The sequence below is a fragment of the Galleria mellonella genome, unplaced genomic scaffold (assembly GCF_026898425.1).
Source record: "Galleria mellonella isolate WM207_F2 unplaced genomic scaffold, CSIRO_AGI_GalMel_v1 utg606, whole genome shotgun sequence".
Taxonomy (NCBI): Eukaryota; Metazoa; Arthropoda; class Insecta; order Lepidoptera; family Pyralidae; genus Galleria; species Galleria mellonella.
Window position 1 is genome coordinate 532,900 of NW_026442126.1, and position 20,229 is coordinate 553,128.

Below are 20,229 nucleotides of genomic sequence, written 5' to 3' on the forward strand. Positions count from 1 at the left end.
AGATATGGATTTTCATACGACTTTTGCTGGCAGCTGCCCGCATGTATCTGACCAGTATGGCAATTTTGATTTATCTCGAAAAAGATTGTTAAAATAATGCTCTTACATTTTCAAGCATGTTTGAAAAAAGGTACATTATGGAGGGAAAAGTAAAAAATAGAAGGAGTAAACTTTTTTTTATGTTTATTTTGTTGCACGTAGCAATATGTAATTAAAATTGATATAACTTTGCGATAGGGTATAAAATCTAAAAATTATGCATGGATATTATCAGAACCATTCCGATAATTATATATTGGATTTCTTTAAACATTGATGACGGAAAAAAGTAAGATTACCCATGTTAGTAGCGTTCATACTAGTCGGATATCAATAATAATTTCGATCTGGTTCTTCATTTCGATATTACGTATTTAATAGCCGACACTTAATATATCCGTTAATTAGTAATATACAGATATATGGCATTTATTATCCTAAAAATAATTTCGATTTGGATTTAAAATCATATTTGAGGTTGGGGTAAAAATTTAAATTCACATCTGGCAACTCTGACTCCGACTTCAACTTCAGTTCAGTAATGGCTGCCAATGATAAATATCATTGTGCGTGGTATTTTTCATAGAATTGTATTTATTTATATCATTAATTTCCACTTTAAACAGTATTTACGATATTTAATTTTTACTAAAGTTAAAATCTTTTGTTTGCCGTTTTAGCTGTATCCATTAAACATTATTAGAAAAGTTATTCTCATATGAAGTGTGCATTGTGTCGTGTGTAATTTAATTCTCAAAATGAGTAAGATTAATCCTTTGGCCGGTTTAATTGGTAACTATGGAGACTCTGATGACGATTCCGACGATAATGTGTCTCCAGTGAAGTCGAGAAATGATTCGAAAGTCAAGAATTCAGCTATACAAGGTCCTACTATGGTTTCCCAAACATCGGCGTCCATTCACCCTGCACCCGTACCGTATTGTCGTGAGTAGAAACGTGATATTTTTATTGTTTACAGATAATTATTACTTTATCAATAGGAATTTAGATTTCCATTTCATGTTCTGACGTATTGTGTCTAGTTCCTTATTATATTTTTGGATCATAGCATGTTTTGTTGAAAGGTTTTTATAACCTAAGAAAATCATTAACCGCCTCTAAGAGTACCCTTGGACAATCACTCCCCGATTGTTAGTAATGTAGGCTGCTAGTCCCATTGCTAGCAATATACCCTGTCAGGTCAAACTCCATGTCTTCTTCCCTGAAAACCATTGTGTTGAATTCCAGGTGAATTCATCATGATGGACTAACTGACCTGCTTTTTCATTCTCACCTATCATCTCTCACTGATGCCTTGCTGACATATACAGTTGGCGTGGGCAGGGTTACCATTCTATTATTAATCATTCCAAAAAAAAAATGATCATATAATCTTTATGAAACATTTTAAAGAAGTTACTGAAATGTAATTTATGGCTTTAAACAAAACAATAAATGATAAAAAAGTGTCAATAATGCTTCTTATTTGGTTAACTTCCATTCAATACACTTATTTCATAGTAAAAAATGCCAGAACTATGTTACAACACAATATAGCCCTTGCAACATATGATGAAAATTACTTGTAATTTTTTTTTTATACAACTTAGAATGGCAAACAAGCTGACGGCCCACCTGATGGAAAGTGGTAACCGTCGCCTATAGACATGAGCAATACCATGGACATAACAGAGTATACTGTTTCGCCTATGATACTCCCCATGCGTTGCGCTTCCTGAGGACTCAGGTGTTACTCCTCTGTACCCAATAAATTTATGCCATATCTGATCTTTCAAACCGAAACACAGCCAGCTGTGTTTGCACACAACTGCTTCACGGTAGAAACACAAATGGGACAGAGGTACCCAAGTAATCAACTTATTTTCTAAATTAGACTAGTTGATTATTTTTTAGTTTTGCTACAATTACCATTTACTAACAATTTACTGTTCAGTTCTTAGACTGTGAATGGTCAGAAATGCTCAGAGTAGCAATCTATTAATAGCTTGAAGATGCTTATTTAGAGGTTTTTTATAAATGGGTGATAATGAAATGGTAACCCTGCCTGCGCTATTAGCATATGCTGGCAGGGCACCAGTGAGGGATGATAGATGACAATGAAAGCAGGTCAGTTAGCCCATTGTGATGAATTACACTAGAATTAACCATGATGGTTTCCAGGGGGAACCATGTGGAGGTCGACTTGATAGGGTGTATCACTAATAATGGATCAGTTAAACCCCATTATTAACAATCCCTTACCTCCGCCTATTTAGAGGTTTTTTTTTAATGGGTGATAATGGAATGGTAACCCCGCCTGTACTATCAGTATACACTGGCAGGGCTCCAGTGAGGGATGATAGGTGAGGATGAAGCAGGTCAGTTAGCCCATCGTGATGAATTCAACAAGAATTGTTCACAATGGTTTAGACCCCATCACTAACAATGGGGCTGTCAAACTCCATTGCTTCCCCCACACGTTTAGAGGTGAAATACATGGCACAACATGTGCATAGAAGGAATAATGGTCAGAGATTAATAACTTATAAGGAATTAACTAATACTATTAGGGAATGTTGTAGAACTTCTACCAATAATAATAGTAAACCTTCGAATGTTGGCAGTCACATGCAATACTAATGGTAGCAGAATAAAATAAAATAAATGTAAGTAACCTGTGATATGAAGGCCATATAATAACACCATACAGTAAAATATATTTTTAATCTGTGACCACTCAGATTTGAATCCTCTCCTTAAATACTCTTAATTTAACTGTTATGGTCAGTGGGTATCTTTAGGAGCAGTTAGTGGTTTTCTTGCAAAAATAATTATTTTTTTCTCAAAGGTTGACTGTAAGAGATCACTGTATGGGATATTGTCACTATTGTATGTTAAATCTTTTTAATGTGTTTAAATAAAAGTATACAATGTAAAGAATTTATAATACAATAATTTGAAATAATACCGTAATTAACAGAGTTCATTTCTTTAGTTGGTGTAATAATATTTATTTGAAATATTCTTTCCTCAAAATGTATAAATTATTAAAATATTTTTTTTTTATTTTCTCTTTATATGTATTAATAAACAATTGTATAATATATAACTTGAATACATGAATATTTGTACATAATAAATACCATTATCATCAATCATACCAGAGGGAGACTTTGTACAAAAGTCGATTGCTTGGTTACCTCTGTCCCATACGTGTTTCAACCGTGAACCAGTTGTGTTTGCATGGCTGTGTTTCGGTTTGAAGGGTGGGATATGGCATGAATTTACTGGGTACAGAGGACTAACACCTGAGTCCTCAGAAATGGCAACGCATGGGGGGTATCATGGGCGAAACAGTATACTCTGTTATGTCCATGGTACTACTCATGTCTATAGGCGACGGTTACCACTTTCCATCAGGTGGGCCCTTAGCTTGTTTGCCATTCTAAGTTGTATAGAAAAAAAAAACCATTATCCTCTAATTACTATTTACAAAAATAAAAATATGGTTGTATAAATAAATGTGATGGTAAATTTATTACTATAAATATCTTTTAGTTCTAATAAGACTGGCTTTCTTTTGTTAAGACATAAATAGGTGTTAACAGATACCCTTTTGTAGTAAAACATCTAAAGTTATTTAGTACCTATTTATTGTAAATTTAACTTTTTATAGTAAGTGTTATGTATTTTCTTGCATCCCTAATAGTGTTTCAATGTAATATTAAAAAAAACTGGACTACTCAATCACGATCCTTTATTCAAACAACTCATATGGAATACATAAGTGTGAGACAAGAGATGTCACAAAACAAACATTCAAAATGACAATACTTGAGATCATTTCCGAAGCAAGGAATGAAGGATCCTAAACTATAATTTCCTAAATTACTTATAATTTAGGACTATTTTTACAAAATATATAAGAACATGTTGCCAAGTTTGATATTTATATTTTTTTTTTCTTATAATTCACAGCATGGTCAGCGTGCTACGACGAGAGCAGTGGCTTTACCTACTACTGGAACCAGCAAACAAATGTGGTGACATGGGAGGCGCCTCCGGAGTATCTTCTTGCACTCAAGTTAGCACAACAGCACATTAATACTGCAGGTAAACTCATCAGTTTAACTATTTTTTTTTTTATTAGTCCTTACCTGCAACTGGGAAGTGAGATTGTGATATGTTCAAATTATGTGTGTACCAAATTTTATACTGATTGTTTAAGCTGTTAATGTAGTAAGAAACAGCATATAAACCCACTTTTACATCTTACTAATTAAAATAAATCATCATCATCATCCATTATCCGTTTCATCCCTTTCAGCCATTATCCGTCCACTGCTAGACATAAGCCCATAGACTCCCCCATAGACTGCCATAAAGAACGGTCCGGAGTCACCTACATCCACTGACTCCCTGCAATGCATTTCAGGTCGTCACTCCATCTAATGAAGAATCATTCTACATTGAGTTTACCCATACGCGGTCACCACTCAAAAACCTTTCTTCCCCATCGGTTGTCGATTCTTTGAGTTATGTGACCAGTCCATTGCCACTTCAGCTAGTTTATTCTTCAGGCTATATCGGTTATTTTGATTCTATTGCGAATATCCTCATTTTGGATTCTATCATGCACAGACACCGAGCATAGCCCTCCTCATAACCCGCTGAGTAACTTGTAGCTTTTGTCTATGGGCAATCGTGCAGGACCATCTTTCGATTCTTTATCTTATATTTTAATCATGATTTCAGGGTCAGCCGAGGTATCAGCAGAAGAATGGCAACTGTACCAGCAGGCGTTAGCAGAGAAGCAAAGAGCACAGAGTAGAGGTGTAGCAAAAGGCCCAACTCCCAAAGTTATGCCGAAAACTGATACAACTACAAATAAAGAGAAAAATTCTAAAGCAATAAAACGAAAGCTGTCTGTCAATGATGATGAGTAAGTGATTATTTGTTAGTATTAATTTGTCATGTTTATTAATTAAGGTTTTTAGGATTTCAAAGGAAAAGGTGGAACTTTTTTTTTAATGGATGATAATGGAATGGTAACCCCGCCTGTGCTAACTTTATATGGTACGCTGGCGGGGCACCAGTGAGGGGTGATAGGTGACGATGAAAGCAGGTCAGTTAGCCCATCGTGATGAATTGCACTAGAATTAACCACGATGGTTTCCAGGGGGAACCACGTGGACGTCGACCTGATAGGGTATATTGCTAGCAATGGGGCAGTTTAGACCCCATTGCTAACAATTCCTTTCCCTCTTTGTAGGTGGAACCCTTGTCATGTAGCAAAAGTAGAGGGGAAAATCCGAAAACTGTAACTTGCCTACCTTGCTTTAGAATTATAATTAATAGTACCGCATTCGAGTATTCTGACACTTCCCTATGGTTGACTGGGAGAGAATGCTTTTAGCATTAAGTCCGCCATGTACACATATTTGTACTAATGAATAAATAAATAAATAAATTTTCTTTTGTATAGTTAAAATCCATTATTGGCTGTATTTATTGAGACTTAGCATGTAAGTTGTTTTTTAAGAGCTGTGTATTTTTGTATTAAATAAATAATAAAAATAAAATATTTATAAAGTCCTATTTGTTACAGGAAAATAGAGTTAATAACTTCATACCATAACTCGGATTCGGACTCCAATGACGAAGAAAGTCCCGTCAAGAAACCACCAATGCAACCTAGCAAGGTGTCAAAGAGTCAACCCAAGAAGCAGAAATCTAAACCACAAGTGGTAGAGTATGGACCAAGTTTACCCCCAAATCAGAACTATATTGTTCCCATCGGGCCTGAGCTTCCATCGGAACTACCTTATGAAAATAAACAGAAGTCTCCTGATAGTAAAGCCAGAAAGTCTCCAATTACTGATGAGGTAATTTTTTGTGTATATTTTAAAAGGTACAAAAAATTTTTGATTGGCAACTCTGTTAAGGTATTGTGTAGTTTGATTCCTCTATAAATGGAGCGACCATGTGGTCCCGGCATAGAATAGGCCACCTTTCCCGTGGGTGTCGTAAAAGTCGACTAAATAACGGCGAGGGATGGGCAGCAATGTTCCTCTTCTTCTCTAAAGCCTAACTGCAGTTGCCAATCTGTCTGCCAAGCGTGACAACTACTGGAAAAACTCCCTAAGGGGGAGGCTTATGTTCAGCAGTGGACAGTTAAAAGCTGATATGATGAGATAGGGAGACTGTACAAAAGTCGATTGCTTGGGTACATCTGTCCCATTCGTTTTTCAATCGTGAAGCAGCTGTGTTTACATGGCTGTATTTTGAAGGTTTTGCTTTTGGTTTGAAGGGTCCCACCCTTCTCCATTTATCATAATTTTTTTTTATACAACTTAGAATGGTAAACAAGCTGACGGCCCACCTGATGGAAAGTGGTAACCGTCGCCTATAGACATGAGCAGTACCATGGACATAACAGAGTATACTGTTTCGCCCATGATACCTCCCATGCGTTACCATTCCTGAGGAATCAGGTGTTATTCCTCTGTACCCAGTAAATTCACGCCGTATCCCACCCTTCAAACCGAAACACAGCCATGCAAACACACCTGCTTCACGGTTGAAACACGAATGGGACAGAGGTACCCAAGCAAACGACTTTTGTACAAAGTCTCCCTCTGGTGAATGAGTGTTTTATCATTATATAATTTCAATTTAGTAGAAATAAAGCCTCGTAAGTATAGGTAGGCTTATGTCCAGCGGTGGACGGATAATGGCTGAAATGATGATGATGATGATGATGATCACAGTGCACCAATGATGAGAGATGCGTCTGACATTTTGCTTAAAATATGAACACTAAATTTATTGACATCATACTTTTTTATTTTAATTATCATTTCTTTTGTCCATATATTGCCAATTCCATTTAATTATATGCTTTTGTTAGAAATCATAATCTTTATGGTTTCTAACATTTGTTACTAGTTTTATAGTTTCAATGTAATTTTTTATGTCAATGAATTTAGATCAAGCATTATGATGGTTAAGTTTTCAATCTGAGGTGCATGGGGTAATAGTGATCTATGAATTGATCCCAGGGGTAATAGTGACTTCATATACAAATTAATTATAGACATTCAAAGATCAATAAAAGATTTCTAGATTTATTCACAAACAATTTTTCTATATATATTATACAGGTCAATAAAGCAAAACCAAACGAGTATGAGAGTCAAGATGAAAAGGCTTTATTAATTAAATTGAAAGACAAAGCAAAATTATTGGAAAGACTTGGTGGCGAGATACCGAGTGAACTCCAAAAAATTATTTCCGACGAAACAAAGTCTGTGTCCTCTCCGAAATATACAGAAGAAAATAGCAGAGATAGCAAAAGTACAGTGGACACGAATATAGATGATTTATTGGAAGAAATTGAGAAAAAAGAGTTGCCAAAAGTGAAGTCCAAGTCTGGAGCAATTGATATTTTTGATGCGGATTCATCTTCTCAAGTTAACAGTAGAAGAAATTCGCCAAAGAGTGGCGAGTGTACACCCCCATTAGAAGAAATCAAACCGTTATTCCCAAGTGCTAAAGCTATAGCTGCAGAAATTACACCCTTATTTCCTAGTGCTGTGAATATACAAGAGAATGGAGTCGAGAAAGAAGTGAAACCAGATAGCCCAGTGCCAACTGAAAAGAAATCGACAAATCTGTATTTGATGGATTCAAATGAACCAATCGAAAATACGAGTAGAAAGAAATTAAGAATCTCAAACTCAGTACTTCCAGAACGCAAAAAAACAGTCGTTTCTGAAACTCCCGCGTACACAACAAAATATTCAGAATATATTGAAGGATTTTCAAACGAGAGGACTGGCTTGGGATTTAGTAAAGAGGAAGAAAGTGAAAATAGTACAAAGAGTACAATCAGTTATGGCAATGGCTTGGTATTCACGAAAGGGGAGACATTGAATGAGGACAAGAAAGATGATGACCTGGATGATCTGACGGAGCTGGTGGAGGCTAAGCTCAAATACTTGAATCAAGTGCAGCCCGGTCAGGTGACTCCAGTGCAAGAAATGTTGATACAAATGCAGGTAATTTTGTAATTTTTTTATTTGATTATATTTAATTGTTATTAAATTCAATTTTGGCTATGTGGTCCCGGCATAGTATAGGCTGCCCCTTATCGCGTGAGTGTCATAAGAGCCGACTAAGGGGGAGCGAGGGATGGGCAACAGCGTCCCTTTTAAAACATCTCTAAAGCCTAACTGCGGTTTCCAATCTGTCTGCCAAGCGTGGCAACTACTGGCAAAACTCTTCAAGGGGGAGGCTTATGTTCAGCAGTGGATAGTTAAAGGCTGATATGATGATGATGAATTCAGTCATTTAATATTTAATTTAGTCATTCACAGAATCAGTGGTTACAGGTGATTCAGAACCGTTTTTTATGGCAGTCTATGGGGGAGGTCTATGTTTAATAGTGGACAGATAATGACTGAGATGATGGTGATATTAATTATATATTTAATTAATTAATTAATGATATTTATTGATGTTATTTATTATATTCAATTGTTTATAGTACATGCAGAGGCAAACATACTGATAGTTCATTTAATGCCAAATAGCAATTGTTGCCAATAAACATGAACAATATGATGAATATCACAGCTTTTTTTTATGCAACCTAGAATGGCAAATAAGCTGACGGTCCACCTGATGGAAAGTGGCAACCGTCGCCTATAGACATGAGCAGTACCATGGACATAACAGAGTATATTGTTTCGATCATGATACCCCCTATGCTTTGCAATTCCTAAGGACTCAATTGCAGGTAGAAATATATATTGATTTCCCACTTTGTTTTGAGTTTTTTATTATGTTTCAATTAACAATTTTAATTGAAACAATACTTTTAAAGCAGTCATCATTCTGATTTTTATTTGTTGATATCTAATTATATTTACGGTCTGTTTGGATGTACAAAGCGAGAATGCATTGTGTTATGGATAACATTCACCTTCAGTGCATCCCTAGAGGAGATGAGGGGTCATAATTTATTTACACTATAGCAATATCAGTACTAGGGGAACAGCACTGACTATACGAGGATTATACTGGGTCAGCGCTCTGTAAAATAGAAAATTAATCTTGAATCAACCGTTAACTGTCCACTGTTAAACATAGCCTCTATTCTTAGATTATATAGATAGAGAGAGAGTATCGTGCCTCAAAAACGGGTCAATTTTTTGTCAGCTAATTGTCAATTTAGTTTACTCTTTTTTTTTATCAGTATTCTATATATTTGCATAAAATGTATTTTGACATATTATTTAATAAATAAAATGAAGCGTTTACGCATTAAAAACATGCAGAATTTATAGACAAAATAAATATAGAAGTTGTAAAGGAATCACACATAACTATTTATCACACACAATTGTATGAAAAAATTGAGTCGAGTCTATTATATATGTATATACGAATAAATGTATGTACGTAAGTGTGACGTGTGCGGCGGCGCGGTTTCAGACGCTTTAATGTATGATAATGGAATGATAACCCCACTTGCGCTAATGGTATACGCTGCCAGCGTATACCATTAGCGCAGGTGGGGTACCAGTGAACGATGATATGTGAGGATGAAGCAGGTCAGTTAGCCCATCGTGACGAATTCAACAAGAATTATTGACGATGGTTTCCAGGGGGAATTACTTGGAGGTTGACTTGACAGGGTATATTGCTAGCAATGGGCCTGTTAAACTCCATCGCTAACAATCCCTTTACCCTCATGACAGGGTATATTAACTAAAATTTCATCCCAACCATCTGGACGAGTGGCGGTCCTCCACCGTGCGTTTTTCAAGGCACTTTCTCCCACGCACAACCACTCTTTGGAATCAACTTCCAGCAGCAGTATTTCCGAACCGATACGACAACATAACCTTCAAGAAAAGAGCATATTCCTTTTTAGAAGGCCGGCAGCACACCTGCAATACCGTAGGTGTTGTGGGTGACCATGGGCGGCGGTAGTCACTTACCATTAGGTGAGCCGCATGCTCGTTTGCCCCCTGTGTGTGTGTAAAAAAAAAAATATTGGTAGCAGTGGGAGTGGTAGTCCGCATTACTAACAATCCGTCTCCCCCGTGCTGCAGACGCTGGCGCCGGCGTTCCGCGCGGGGGCGCTGGCGGCGGCGTACTGGCGGCGCTGGGCGCGCGGCGCGGCGGCCGCGCTGGCGGCGCTGGAGGCGGGCGCCGCGCCGCCCGGCTGGACCTGCTGCTTCCTGAGGTACGGCCCCGCACTCGCACCCGCTCGGGGGAACAGTGATCCCTTACCTATGTACGGGGGGAACAAGTGCTATCTACGGTGTTTCGAATCTATACCGTCGAGACAATTTTCTCCATTCTCCCTCCATAGACATTCCTCTTCGACGCATACGGCTTTTACCAATTGGGTAATCACGCGTTCGAAGTCTATTTTAGTGACTTGACAATTATCGTCAGGGGTAAGTCGACGAGTCCACGGTTCTTAATACTCGCATAAAAGTATCATATTTCGATCCCACAATCGATTTACAATTGTAAATCTGACACAAAAATATAAGTTTTATCATGTAAAAACTATACCACAAAAGGTATGATTCATACATAAATCGAGTGGACTCGAAAGTATACAAATAGACAAATCGAAAGAAATACTAGTTTATTTGTATATTTAGCGATCATCAAATATCGGCAAATTAAACATCACCGTGAATATTACGGTACTTTGTTTAATTACATTACAAATGTTAAATTTTATTACACATGATTTTTCATGACATTTTCATGCTCTCTTATTTACTGTGATATTGTATTGTTTGTAAATAATTGCAATTAAAAAGTCTAATATCAAGTGTATGTTATAAAAAATTATTAATTAATTAATTGTGATATAGAAAGCTTTTACCTTGATGTTAGATGAATTAATGTGTTGTTATTGAAATGAGTTAATTATTCTGTAATCTGTGATATAATTGTGACCAAAGTACCTGATAGAAATAAAAGTTTTCACAATGAAACTTGAGTTTCTTTACATTCTTGGTTTTTTTTTTTTTACTTTTAATTTTTATGTAAGGTCCTAATTACATAAAATATTGTTCAATACTGGTTTAACACCATGCATCAACATCCATAACTTTAGTTGTAAGACGTGAAGGAACATGAAGATCAAGGTTACCCTTCAGCGCCGAGCAGGCTTCGCGCCGAGGATTGTTGGTGAGAGAAATTATTTCCATTTATTTATTTTCTAAAATTCGTGATGTTATGCTTTGATTTTTCCAGAATGCCGCGTTTGTGCATACTGGAGTTGGTTTGCTCTCAAGTCAACTCTTGTATGCGGGTCCAGACAGCGATGTAGGAGGTACACGATCGTGGCCGCTTTCTTTCGAATATCATTTTATTTTATACAAAGAAGGCTCACGTCGTGAACAAGGGTTTAAGTATACACAGAAATATACAGTTCATTAGTTCTTAAGCGAGCCTCGTGTTATTAGTTTTCTATGGAAATTTCAAATGTTACTTGTTATAAAAATTAAGTACATTTTATTTTTTATACTAGTTTTTCGTGATTACATCGGCGTATAATTTGTAATACATATAGATACTATATTTATACTATGTATTTGTAGTCAGCTTTTTAATATCACGGTCGAATTAATGTATAATGCAATATTTAAGCATATGTTTATTAAACCGTGTGTGGACTAAACGAATCATAAAGTGACTGAAAATGTCTTATTTATTTGAAAATTTTTAAAGTTTGATAGCAATTATTAACGATTACATTATGTATATTTAAATATTAGTATTCGTATTAAACAAAACCTTATATTACAATTTGTATATGTAATATTAGCTAAATAAGAAACTACCTATTCAATAAGAACTTTTTCATCACCTATTTAAAGCATATAAAGTATTCTATTTGACAGCATGTGAGTTTTGAAGTGGATATAATCTCCCAATCGAAACCATCTCACAAGTTTTTTATGCTTTTTTTAAGTTATTAAGGAATTCTATAAAGAAACCCCAATATTTTATTACTTCAAGATCTCTATGTAAAATTGCATGTTGGCTAAGTTTTTCTTAAAAATTTTAAATATGTTGTTCACAAATACATTATTGAAATTTCCAGACTTTAACTAACGACACTGGGCGTTTATTTTTTCATTCATTTCACGACCGTTATTTGTACGTGTGTTTATCGCGTCGCAGGTCTGAGGGTCGCTACCGCTACCGGCGCGAGGCAGACGGTCTGGTGCAATGGGAATACCCGGCTACCGCCAATATGGACATGGAGATTTGCACTACGCCGCCACATCCCGGACCAGAGGTAGGATATTCAATTTTACACTTAAATCTGACCTAAATTTAATGTGGGGTAACAATGAACACGGGGTGAATTGAATGGGGTAATTGTGAACATTGGGGTAATTAGAATAGTATATTAATACTAAAGATATACTTACAATTGGAGACTAAAAAGTAATGAAAGCAATGAACATCTAACAAGTTTTATTGTGAAATATTTAGGATATTTTATTTTTATAAATTTTGTAAAATTATATTATAGTTTACAGTGGAAGTCTGTACGAAAGTCTTGGTAGCTGAGTTTCGGTTACTATTGTGATATAGCAGTGAAATTAAGAGGTATGGAGGCGTAAAATCTTCGTTCTCAGGAATAGTATACCCCATGAGTGGTAGTTTTAATGGGTGAGAATGCAGTGGTAACCCCGCCTGCGCTATCGGTATACGTTGGCGGGGCACCAGTGGGGGATGATAGGTGACGATGAAAGCAGGTCAATTAGCCCATCGTGACGAATTCAACTAGAATTAGCCACGATGGTTTCCAGGGGAACCGCGTGGAGGTCGACCTGACAGGGTATATTGCCAGTAATGGGGCTATTTGACCCCATTACTAATCCCTTTTCTCCCATGAGGGGTAGTATACCCCAATACATGAGGGGTACCCCATGTCTGTAGATGACAGTTACCTTTTTCCATCAAATGGATCGTTAGCTGGTTTGTAATAAAGATACAGCGCTCCCAGTAGCTAATTTATATAGCTTTCCTATAAAATCTTGAATTTTTTATCATATTTTGACTCGAGTTTTTTGGTAGAAATTTAAATTCAGTGTAAGTATTCATACTAACTCCCTTAAAATAACACAAATGATTTCGACTAGGGCTCGCTTAATGTAAACATTTAAAAATTTTACAGGTTTATGTCGTATCACCAGAGGAAGACTTTGTACAAAAGTCGATTGCTTGGGTACCTCTGTCCCATTCGTGTTTCAATCGTGAAGCAGCTGTGTTTGCATGGCTGTGTTTCGATTTGAAGGGTGGGATATGGCGTGAATTTACAGGGTACAGAGGAATAACATCGGAGTCCTCAGGAATGGCAACGCATAGGGGGTATCATGGGCGAAACAGTATACTCTGTTATGTCCATGGTACTGCTCATGTCTATAAGCGACGGTTACCACTTTCCATCACGTGGACTGTCAGCTTATTTGCCATTCTAAGCAGTATAAAAAAAAAAAACTTCAAACTAACCTATTTTGTCTATGATTTTTTATGACAATACAGAAGGTAGTCCAATTTAATCTGTAAAACTATTGGATTTTAAGCGCCTATAGCTATTTTATTTTTTTATTTTTATGAATTTATTTATTTATTTATTTTTTTGGAAAACGTACAGCTGAATTACAGTCAATACATAATCAAATTTATATCTATGTTAAGCCATGAATCGTTTTCACATTTGCGATGCGAATTATACTGTATAAAATGGTAAATAAACTAACGGCCCATCTTAAGGCAAAAATGTGATTGTCTCCTGTAATGAACAATACCATGAACGTCACAGAACGTTCTACTGCCTCATGGTACCCTTCTTATTTGAGAGCTACCTTAGGGTATCTCCCCTTAAGCTATACAGGGGGTATAAGATTGTCCGCAAGTTTCTGTGAGTGTCTCTGTTAGGAGGAGCCGCCGCTGCCGCAGACGCCGCCTCCGCCGCCGCCGCCCGCGTGGCCCGACCCGCCGCCGCCGGGCTGCGACGAGCTGCCGCCGCCGCCGCCTCCGCTGCCGCCTCCGCCGCCGCCTGTCAGTTGCGCTCGCATACATACCTATACATATAAAACTACAAAATGAGATCACTTGCACAGAAACCGTACTTTTTTAACCCTTCTTTACATGATTTTTCTTTATTGATGAAATAAATTAAGGTAATATAATTCATGTTCAAAATTAAAGGAAAATATGCTTTTTTTCTGCAATGGACATTAAAAAGGTTATCCAGACACGATCAACTTAAAGTGAACTTGTTCTTTTATATAATTTTTGAGTATTCAATGTTACGATGGAAATTTCCACCATTATGCAAAGAAGGGTTAAGTGATTTGAAATTATGTACCTATTGTAATTTCGAATTTATAATCATTGTTGACTTAAAGAGAGCGTTGTGGTAGAGATTTGAACTCAAGATTGCAACGGTTGTGAGTTCCGATTTCTTGTGGCCATCTTAACTAAATTTGATGTGAAAATAAACACATTTTATCCTTACGATTTTTTCTAATATATAAAAATCGGTCTTCAAAACCGTTCAACCGATTTTAATTGTTATTTGCAATTGGTTATTGTTTGCTACAATTTACATCCTAGGATAGGATAGCTTTTACCCCAATAAAAAATAGAGCTGGGTAGGTGGCGATAGGAGGGAAATGTGCCCCAGGTCTGTCACTGTTATACATTATTAAATTTTTTTATTTATTTCTCGAACTCTCCAGGATTCGAAACAAGAGATGGGCGACGAATTACAGTCATTTTACAACGATATAGCGGAATTGGAGAAAGCGCCAGTGCATCCGAAAACGCCACCACCACCGCCACTACCGCCGCTACCGCCTGCTGAAAGAGATAAGGACAGAGAGAGGGAAAAGGAGAGGGAGAGAGACAAGGACAGAAATAAGGATAAGGACTCAAAGGTTGTTAAGAAGAAATCAAAGGTATGACCATAATAAAATTTTTGACCACAGATTACATATTAAAACCTTCAAGCATAGAGCGTATATTCCTTCATCAAAGGTGGGCAACACACCTGCAATATCTCTGATGTTGCAGGTATGGGCGGCGGTAATCACTTACCATCAGGTGAGCTGCTCGTTTGCTCTTGTGTTATAAAAAAAAACTTGGCGTTGTAGTCGCCACACCCTTGACTCCCATCTTTTCTTATGTATTTTCTATTTTAGGCCGAATTTCAAAAAGAAGTCCCGCTGTATTTTTTTGTTTGTTACCTAATAACTTCGTCAGTCAAAATTGCTGGTGTTGCCACAATTGAAATTTAGGTTTTTTTTTTTGGAACCCAATCTTGAATCATGAACAGTTTCCTGTGCATTACGTGTATGTTTACAAAAAAAGTACAGTTGTCTGGCACTAGTAGTACAAACTGCCTATTTTGGTACCAGATGACTTTGTACAATACATATCTCCAATGGCATATAAATTATATTAAATGTAAAAACTTACTTGTTACAGGTCAAAATATCGTCTTCAATAGGAATGAAACACAAGTCCGTGTCGAGTTTAGTGGCGAAATGGCAACAAGTAGCCGAAGAAATCAACTCGGACTAGCGTACGAAATAGTCATAGAATAACACATTTGTACTTTACCATAGACAAAAAGGAAACGGCTGGAAATTTATGAACGGAAGGAAACTATTGTTTCCTTTCAAAGAATGATAAAGATTAACAATATGTAATACTTGTTTATATTTATTGTTTTGTTTAAAATAATAAAAAACATGTTATTTATTGTACAAGCAAGCGAAGTTACGAGTACATTTTTGTACAAGTCACAAATTGTATAGGATTTGAAATTATGTGCTTTATTATTATGTAAGATAAGTTGTAAATATTTAGCCTTTTATAATAAAGATCTCGCAATCATTTATTACTTTTATTATGTATGTGCGATTGTTGCACTGAGGTTGCTAGACGTCACCAGTTCGAATCGATATGTGGACTGTATGTATATGTGGATTGAATGAGTGTAGATCCTTGTCCAAATTAGTAATATAAGCTCCACCAACCTTAAGGCTCACGTTCACCACGGATGTACGAAGCACTGCTGGTAAATACGCACGGCGATTCACTAGTAGTTGAAGCAACAGCCTCTCAATAACGGACAGGAGAACACTCTTATTTAATAGCGAACACGGCAAGCACGGCTTCCGGAAGGCTATCAGTTTGACTTGAATGTCAACTTCACTTGGATTAGTGGAGGAGGCGCTCACGGGCGCTCTGCCAGGCGTTCACCGAACAAGTGTCAACGCAATATCCATTGATGACAGCTAACCACAAAATTGATGGAACACAAAATGTGTGATTACCCACCAATATTGGATAAGGATCGAACAATGTTGGTAATTCACCAGACAGAGACTGTATGTCTGTCTAACCATGCTTGTATGACAGATTGATATCGACTTTATCATATCAGGCCTTAGCCCTTAAATACCTGAAGTTTCAAATTTGATACCGGGGTTTGCATTTTTTTTTATACAACTTAGAATGGCAAACAAGCTGACGGCCCACCTGATGGAAAGTGGTAACCGTCGCCTATAGACATGAGCAGTGCCATGGACGTAACAGAGAATACTGCTTCGCCCATGATACCCTCCATTCGTTGCCATTCAGATATTATTCCTCTGTACCCAGTAAATTCACGTCATATCCCACCCTTCAAACCGAAACACAGCCATGCAAACACAACTGCTTCACGGTTGAAACACGAATGGGACAGAGGTACCCACGCAATCGACTTTTGTACAAAGTCTCCCTCTTTCATTATTAAATAAATTTAAATATTTTGATTACCGTAATGTCTAAAGTATCAAAAATGATACCAAATGTTTTTTTCAAAATAAATATATAAAAATATCGTTTTGATTTTTTTTACTATTTTTCCCCATTAGTAAACACAGTAAAGGGTACACTTATATATTTTTTTATTTGATTTAAAAAATTAGGCTTTTAAGGGTTAATTGTCCCCTAAGGGGGAACATAAGTCTCCCCCTTAGGGGATTTTGCCAGTAGTTTCCAAGCTTGGCAGGTGGAATAGAAACCGCAGTCAAACTTTAGAGATGTTTTAAGAGGGACGCTGTTGCCCATCCTCCGCCGTTCTTTAGTCTATTACGACACCCACGGGAAAGGAAGGGTTGGTCTATTCTATGCCGGGACCACACGGCCAGTTTGATATGAGAGACAATATTTATTTATTTCTTATTGCATTCCATAATATTATATAATTAGCAGTAAGTTATGCTGATTATGTGATTATTATAGTGAGCAAACACTCGACATATCTACATTTCAAAGAGCACATTAGAAGTCAACGTGGCGGCATAGGGACTCTATTGTCGAGTCTCATATTTTTTTTAATGGACGATAATGGAATAGCAACCCCGCCTACGCTAACGGTATACGCTGACGGGCCACCAGTGAGAGATGACAGGCGAGAATGAAAAGGCAGGTCAGTTATCCCATCGTGATGAATACACCTGGGATTCAGCACGATGGTTTCCAGGGGGAACCACGTGGAGGTCGACCTGACAAGGTATATTGCTAGCAATGGGACTGGTAGTAACCATCCCTTCCCCTTTCCTGTCTCATTCTTTACCGGAGAGTTATGGAGGATTTAATTTGATACGGTATTTTGATCGGTTCGGAAATATTGCTGCTGGAAGTTTTTTGTTTTTTGTTGATTCCAAAAAGTTATTTTAATTTCAAAATAAAACAAATTTCTGTGTGACTAATCTGTAAAAAAATAAATATACTATTTATTTTTTTATTTATTTAAACTTTAATGCACTGTAAAATTCTATGTACATTTGGCGGACTTAACACCGGACAGTGTTCTCTACCAGTCAACCATTGGGCGAACAGAGAAATACGTAGGCGGTGCATTATGGAATAGAGGAAATATAAAGCAATACTTGATATATTCATATACAATAAACATATAAATAGACTAATACAAACGTACACTCTCTCTCTCTTCGTCCTCTTCATCACTAGAGGTCGTGTCCTTGAAAGGTGTCCGTTGCCTCTGTCATGATGTTACTCCATATCGCACGGTCTTCAGCCTCTCGCAGGGCAGCTGCAATTGACAGTCCCGTAACGGCGGTTACTTGGTCGGACCATCGATTAGGCGATCGTCCGCGTGGTCTTTTCCCCTCTATCTTGCCAACATATCAAATATACATATAATATGCCAAATAAATAAATAAATTGATGTAATAAATATATACACAAATATATAAAACATTACTGTATTACACAACTAACTGTATTAGAAATAACAAGCAAATAATCTATGACTGAAACAGAGTAACCAGCAAGATTAACGGGAAAGTGAGAAAAAAAAAATTCTTTTACTTTCAGATAAAAAATGAATTTTCAAATCAATAACTGACAGAGTTATTGAACGTTTTAGCGATTATTTTATAGGATAATCTTAATTAAACCCGGTAATTACGCAGAGCAAGCTTTATTCCATGAACTATGTTGCGAAGCAGGAACCAGAGAGATTTTTAAAAAATACAATCTACCATAAACTAATACATACTTAGTCTATGTTACAAGTCACAGATTATGAATAGTGTTCACAGTTAACAGTTATGAGGTAATTAACATAAAAAAAACAACCAATTGATAACCTCCTTTTTTAAGTCGGTTGAAAATAAATTCGCGAATTCGGTTCAGAATTTCCGAAGATATAGGACTTCAGTCGTAACAGACCAATGGGAGTGAACGCTTTATAGGAAAATAATATAAGGGAATTGAAGATCTACCTTTTCTTGCCCTTTTCGAAATGTGAAAAGTGATGGGGTTCGATAGTAAACCTGATAAGGTCATAGGGATATTTGAAAGGGACTTTCAGTTACCCACGGGTTGTACAGGACCGGAGATCTTTGTAAAGATTAAAAACCTATCTATTGCGAGCGACGATATTTTAGAATACTCCAGTCACCCGCGGGTCCGTCGAGGGTACCCGCACCCATCCACGTTAGTGACAGTTCTCCGAGATTGTGTACGGTCAGCATGAAAAATCAACTAATATCCATTTATATAATTTAAAATATGTGGGGGGAAGGAATTGTTAGTAAAGCGGACTATCAATCCCATTGCTAACAATATATCAGGTCGACCACCCCTTAGTCCTCTTGAGAAACCATAGTTTTGAATTCCAGGAGTATTTTTTTTTTGATGGGTGAATATGGTATAGTAACCCCGCCTGCGCCATCTGGATACGCTGGCGGAGCACCAGTGAAGAAGGAAAGGTGAGGATGAAGCAGGTCACGTGGAGGTCGACCTAATAAGGCATATTGCTAGCAATGGGGCTGTCAAACTCCATTACTAACAATTCCTTTCCCCCCACTACCTGTTTCATTGCTAGCAATATACTGACCAGGTGAACTTCCAGGCGGCTCCCCTGGTAATCATTGTGGTTAATTCTGAATTTGTCACATTGGGCTAACTGATATACCTTTTTATTCTTACCTATCATGCCTCACTGGTGCTCAACCAGTATATACCGGTACCTAGGCTACCATTCCATTTTCATCCATTAAAATAAAATGTACACATAAAAGTGTATAGATGTTTTTGATATCGGTAGGTGTTAAAAGATTTTTGATGCTGACCGTATCTACATTACACGCGTTAGCAATGACGCTCTTATTGTGACGACTTAAGGACTATTATAAATTTACTTTCGCAGTCAGCGTAGCTTCTACCGAATATTCACGCGTTAGAAATGGTTGAGTACCTACAAATAACTTCGTTAAATAACTCAACTAAAGAGTTGTTTAACGAAGTTATTTTGCTTTGTGAATACCAACGTGTTTTGGTTTTAGTGGGATTATAATTAAAAAATGCCGTGTGGTCCCGGCATAGAATGTGTCACCTCTCCTGTAGCTGTGTTCTATATTTAATAGCAATTTCTTCCAGACATTTCTAATTATAATTGTTTTGTATTGGTTTTGTGGTCCCAGCATAGAATGTGTCACCCTTTCCTCTCCTATAGCTGTGTTCTGTATTTAACAGCAATTTCATCCAGATAATCTAATTATAATTGTTTTGTATTGTCTGTGTGGTCCCAGCGTAGAATAGGTCACC

At 37.0% G+C, this 20,229-nt stretch overlaps 1 protein-coding gene across 1 annotated transcript; it reads left to right on the top strand.

The window, feature by feature from the left end:
* Nucleotides 1–573: 573 nt before the first annotated feature.
* Nucleotides 574–15,994, top strand: LOC113518693 (formin-binding protein 4-like). The gene is made up of 10 exons (XM_052899634.1): nucleotides 574–984; nucleotides 4,018–4,152; nucleotides 4,795–4,981; nucleotides 5,648–5,924; nucleotides 7,203–8,099; nucleotides 10,161–10,294; nucleotides 12,262–12,379; nucleotides 14,032–14,154; nucleotides 14,838–15,056; nucleotides 15,586–15,994. Exons 1-10 carry the CDS (start codon nucleotides 798–800, stop codon nucleotides 15,679–15,681), a joined length of 2,373 nt encoding a protein of 790 aa, XP_052755594.1. The 5' UTR covers nucleotides 574–797; the 3' UTR covers nucleotides 15,682–15,994.
* Nucleotides 15,995–20,229: the final 4,235 nt, after the last annotated feature.

Bases quoted from the DNA above. Each gene is read 5' to 3' on its own strand.
- LOC113518693 (XM_052899634.1), top strand. From the start codon at position 798: ATGAGTAAGATTAATCCTTTGGCCGGTTTAATTGGTAACTATGGAGAC. The intron at 4,982-5,647 runs GTAAGTGATTAT...TATTTGTTACAG, and splicing joins CTGTCTGTCAATGATGATGA to GAAAATAGAGTTAATAACTT. The intron at 14,155-14,837 runs GTCAGTTGCGCT...CGAACTCTCCAG, and splicing joins TGCCGCCTCCGCCGCCGCCT to GATTCGAAACAAGAGATGGG.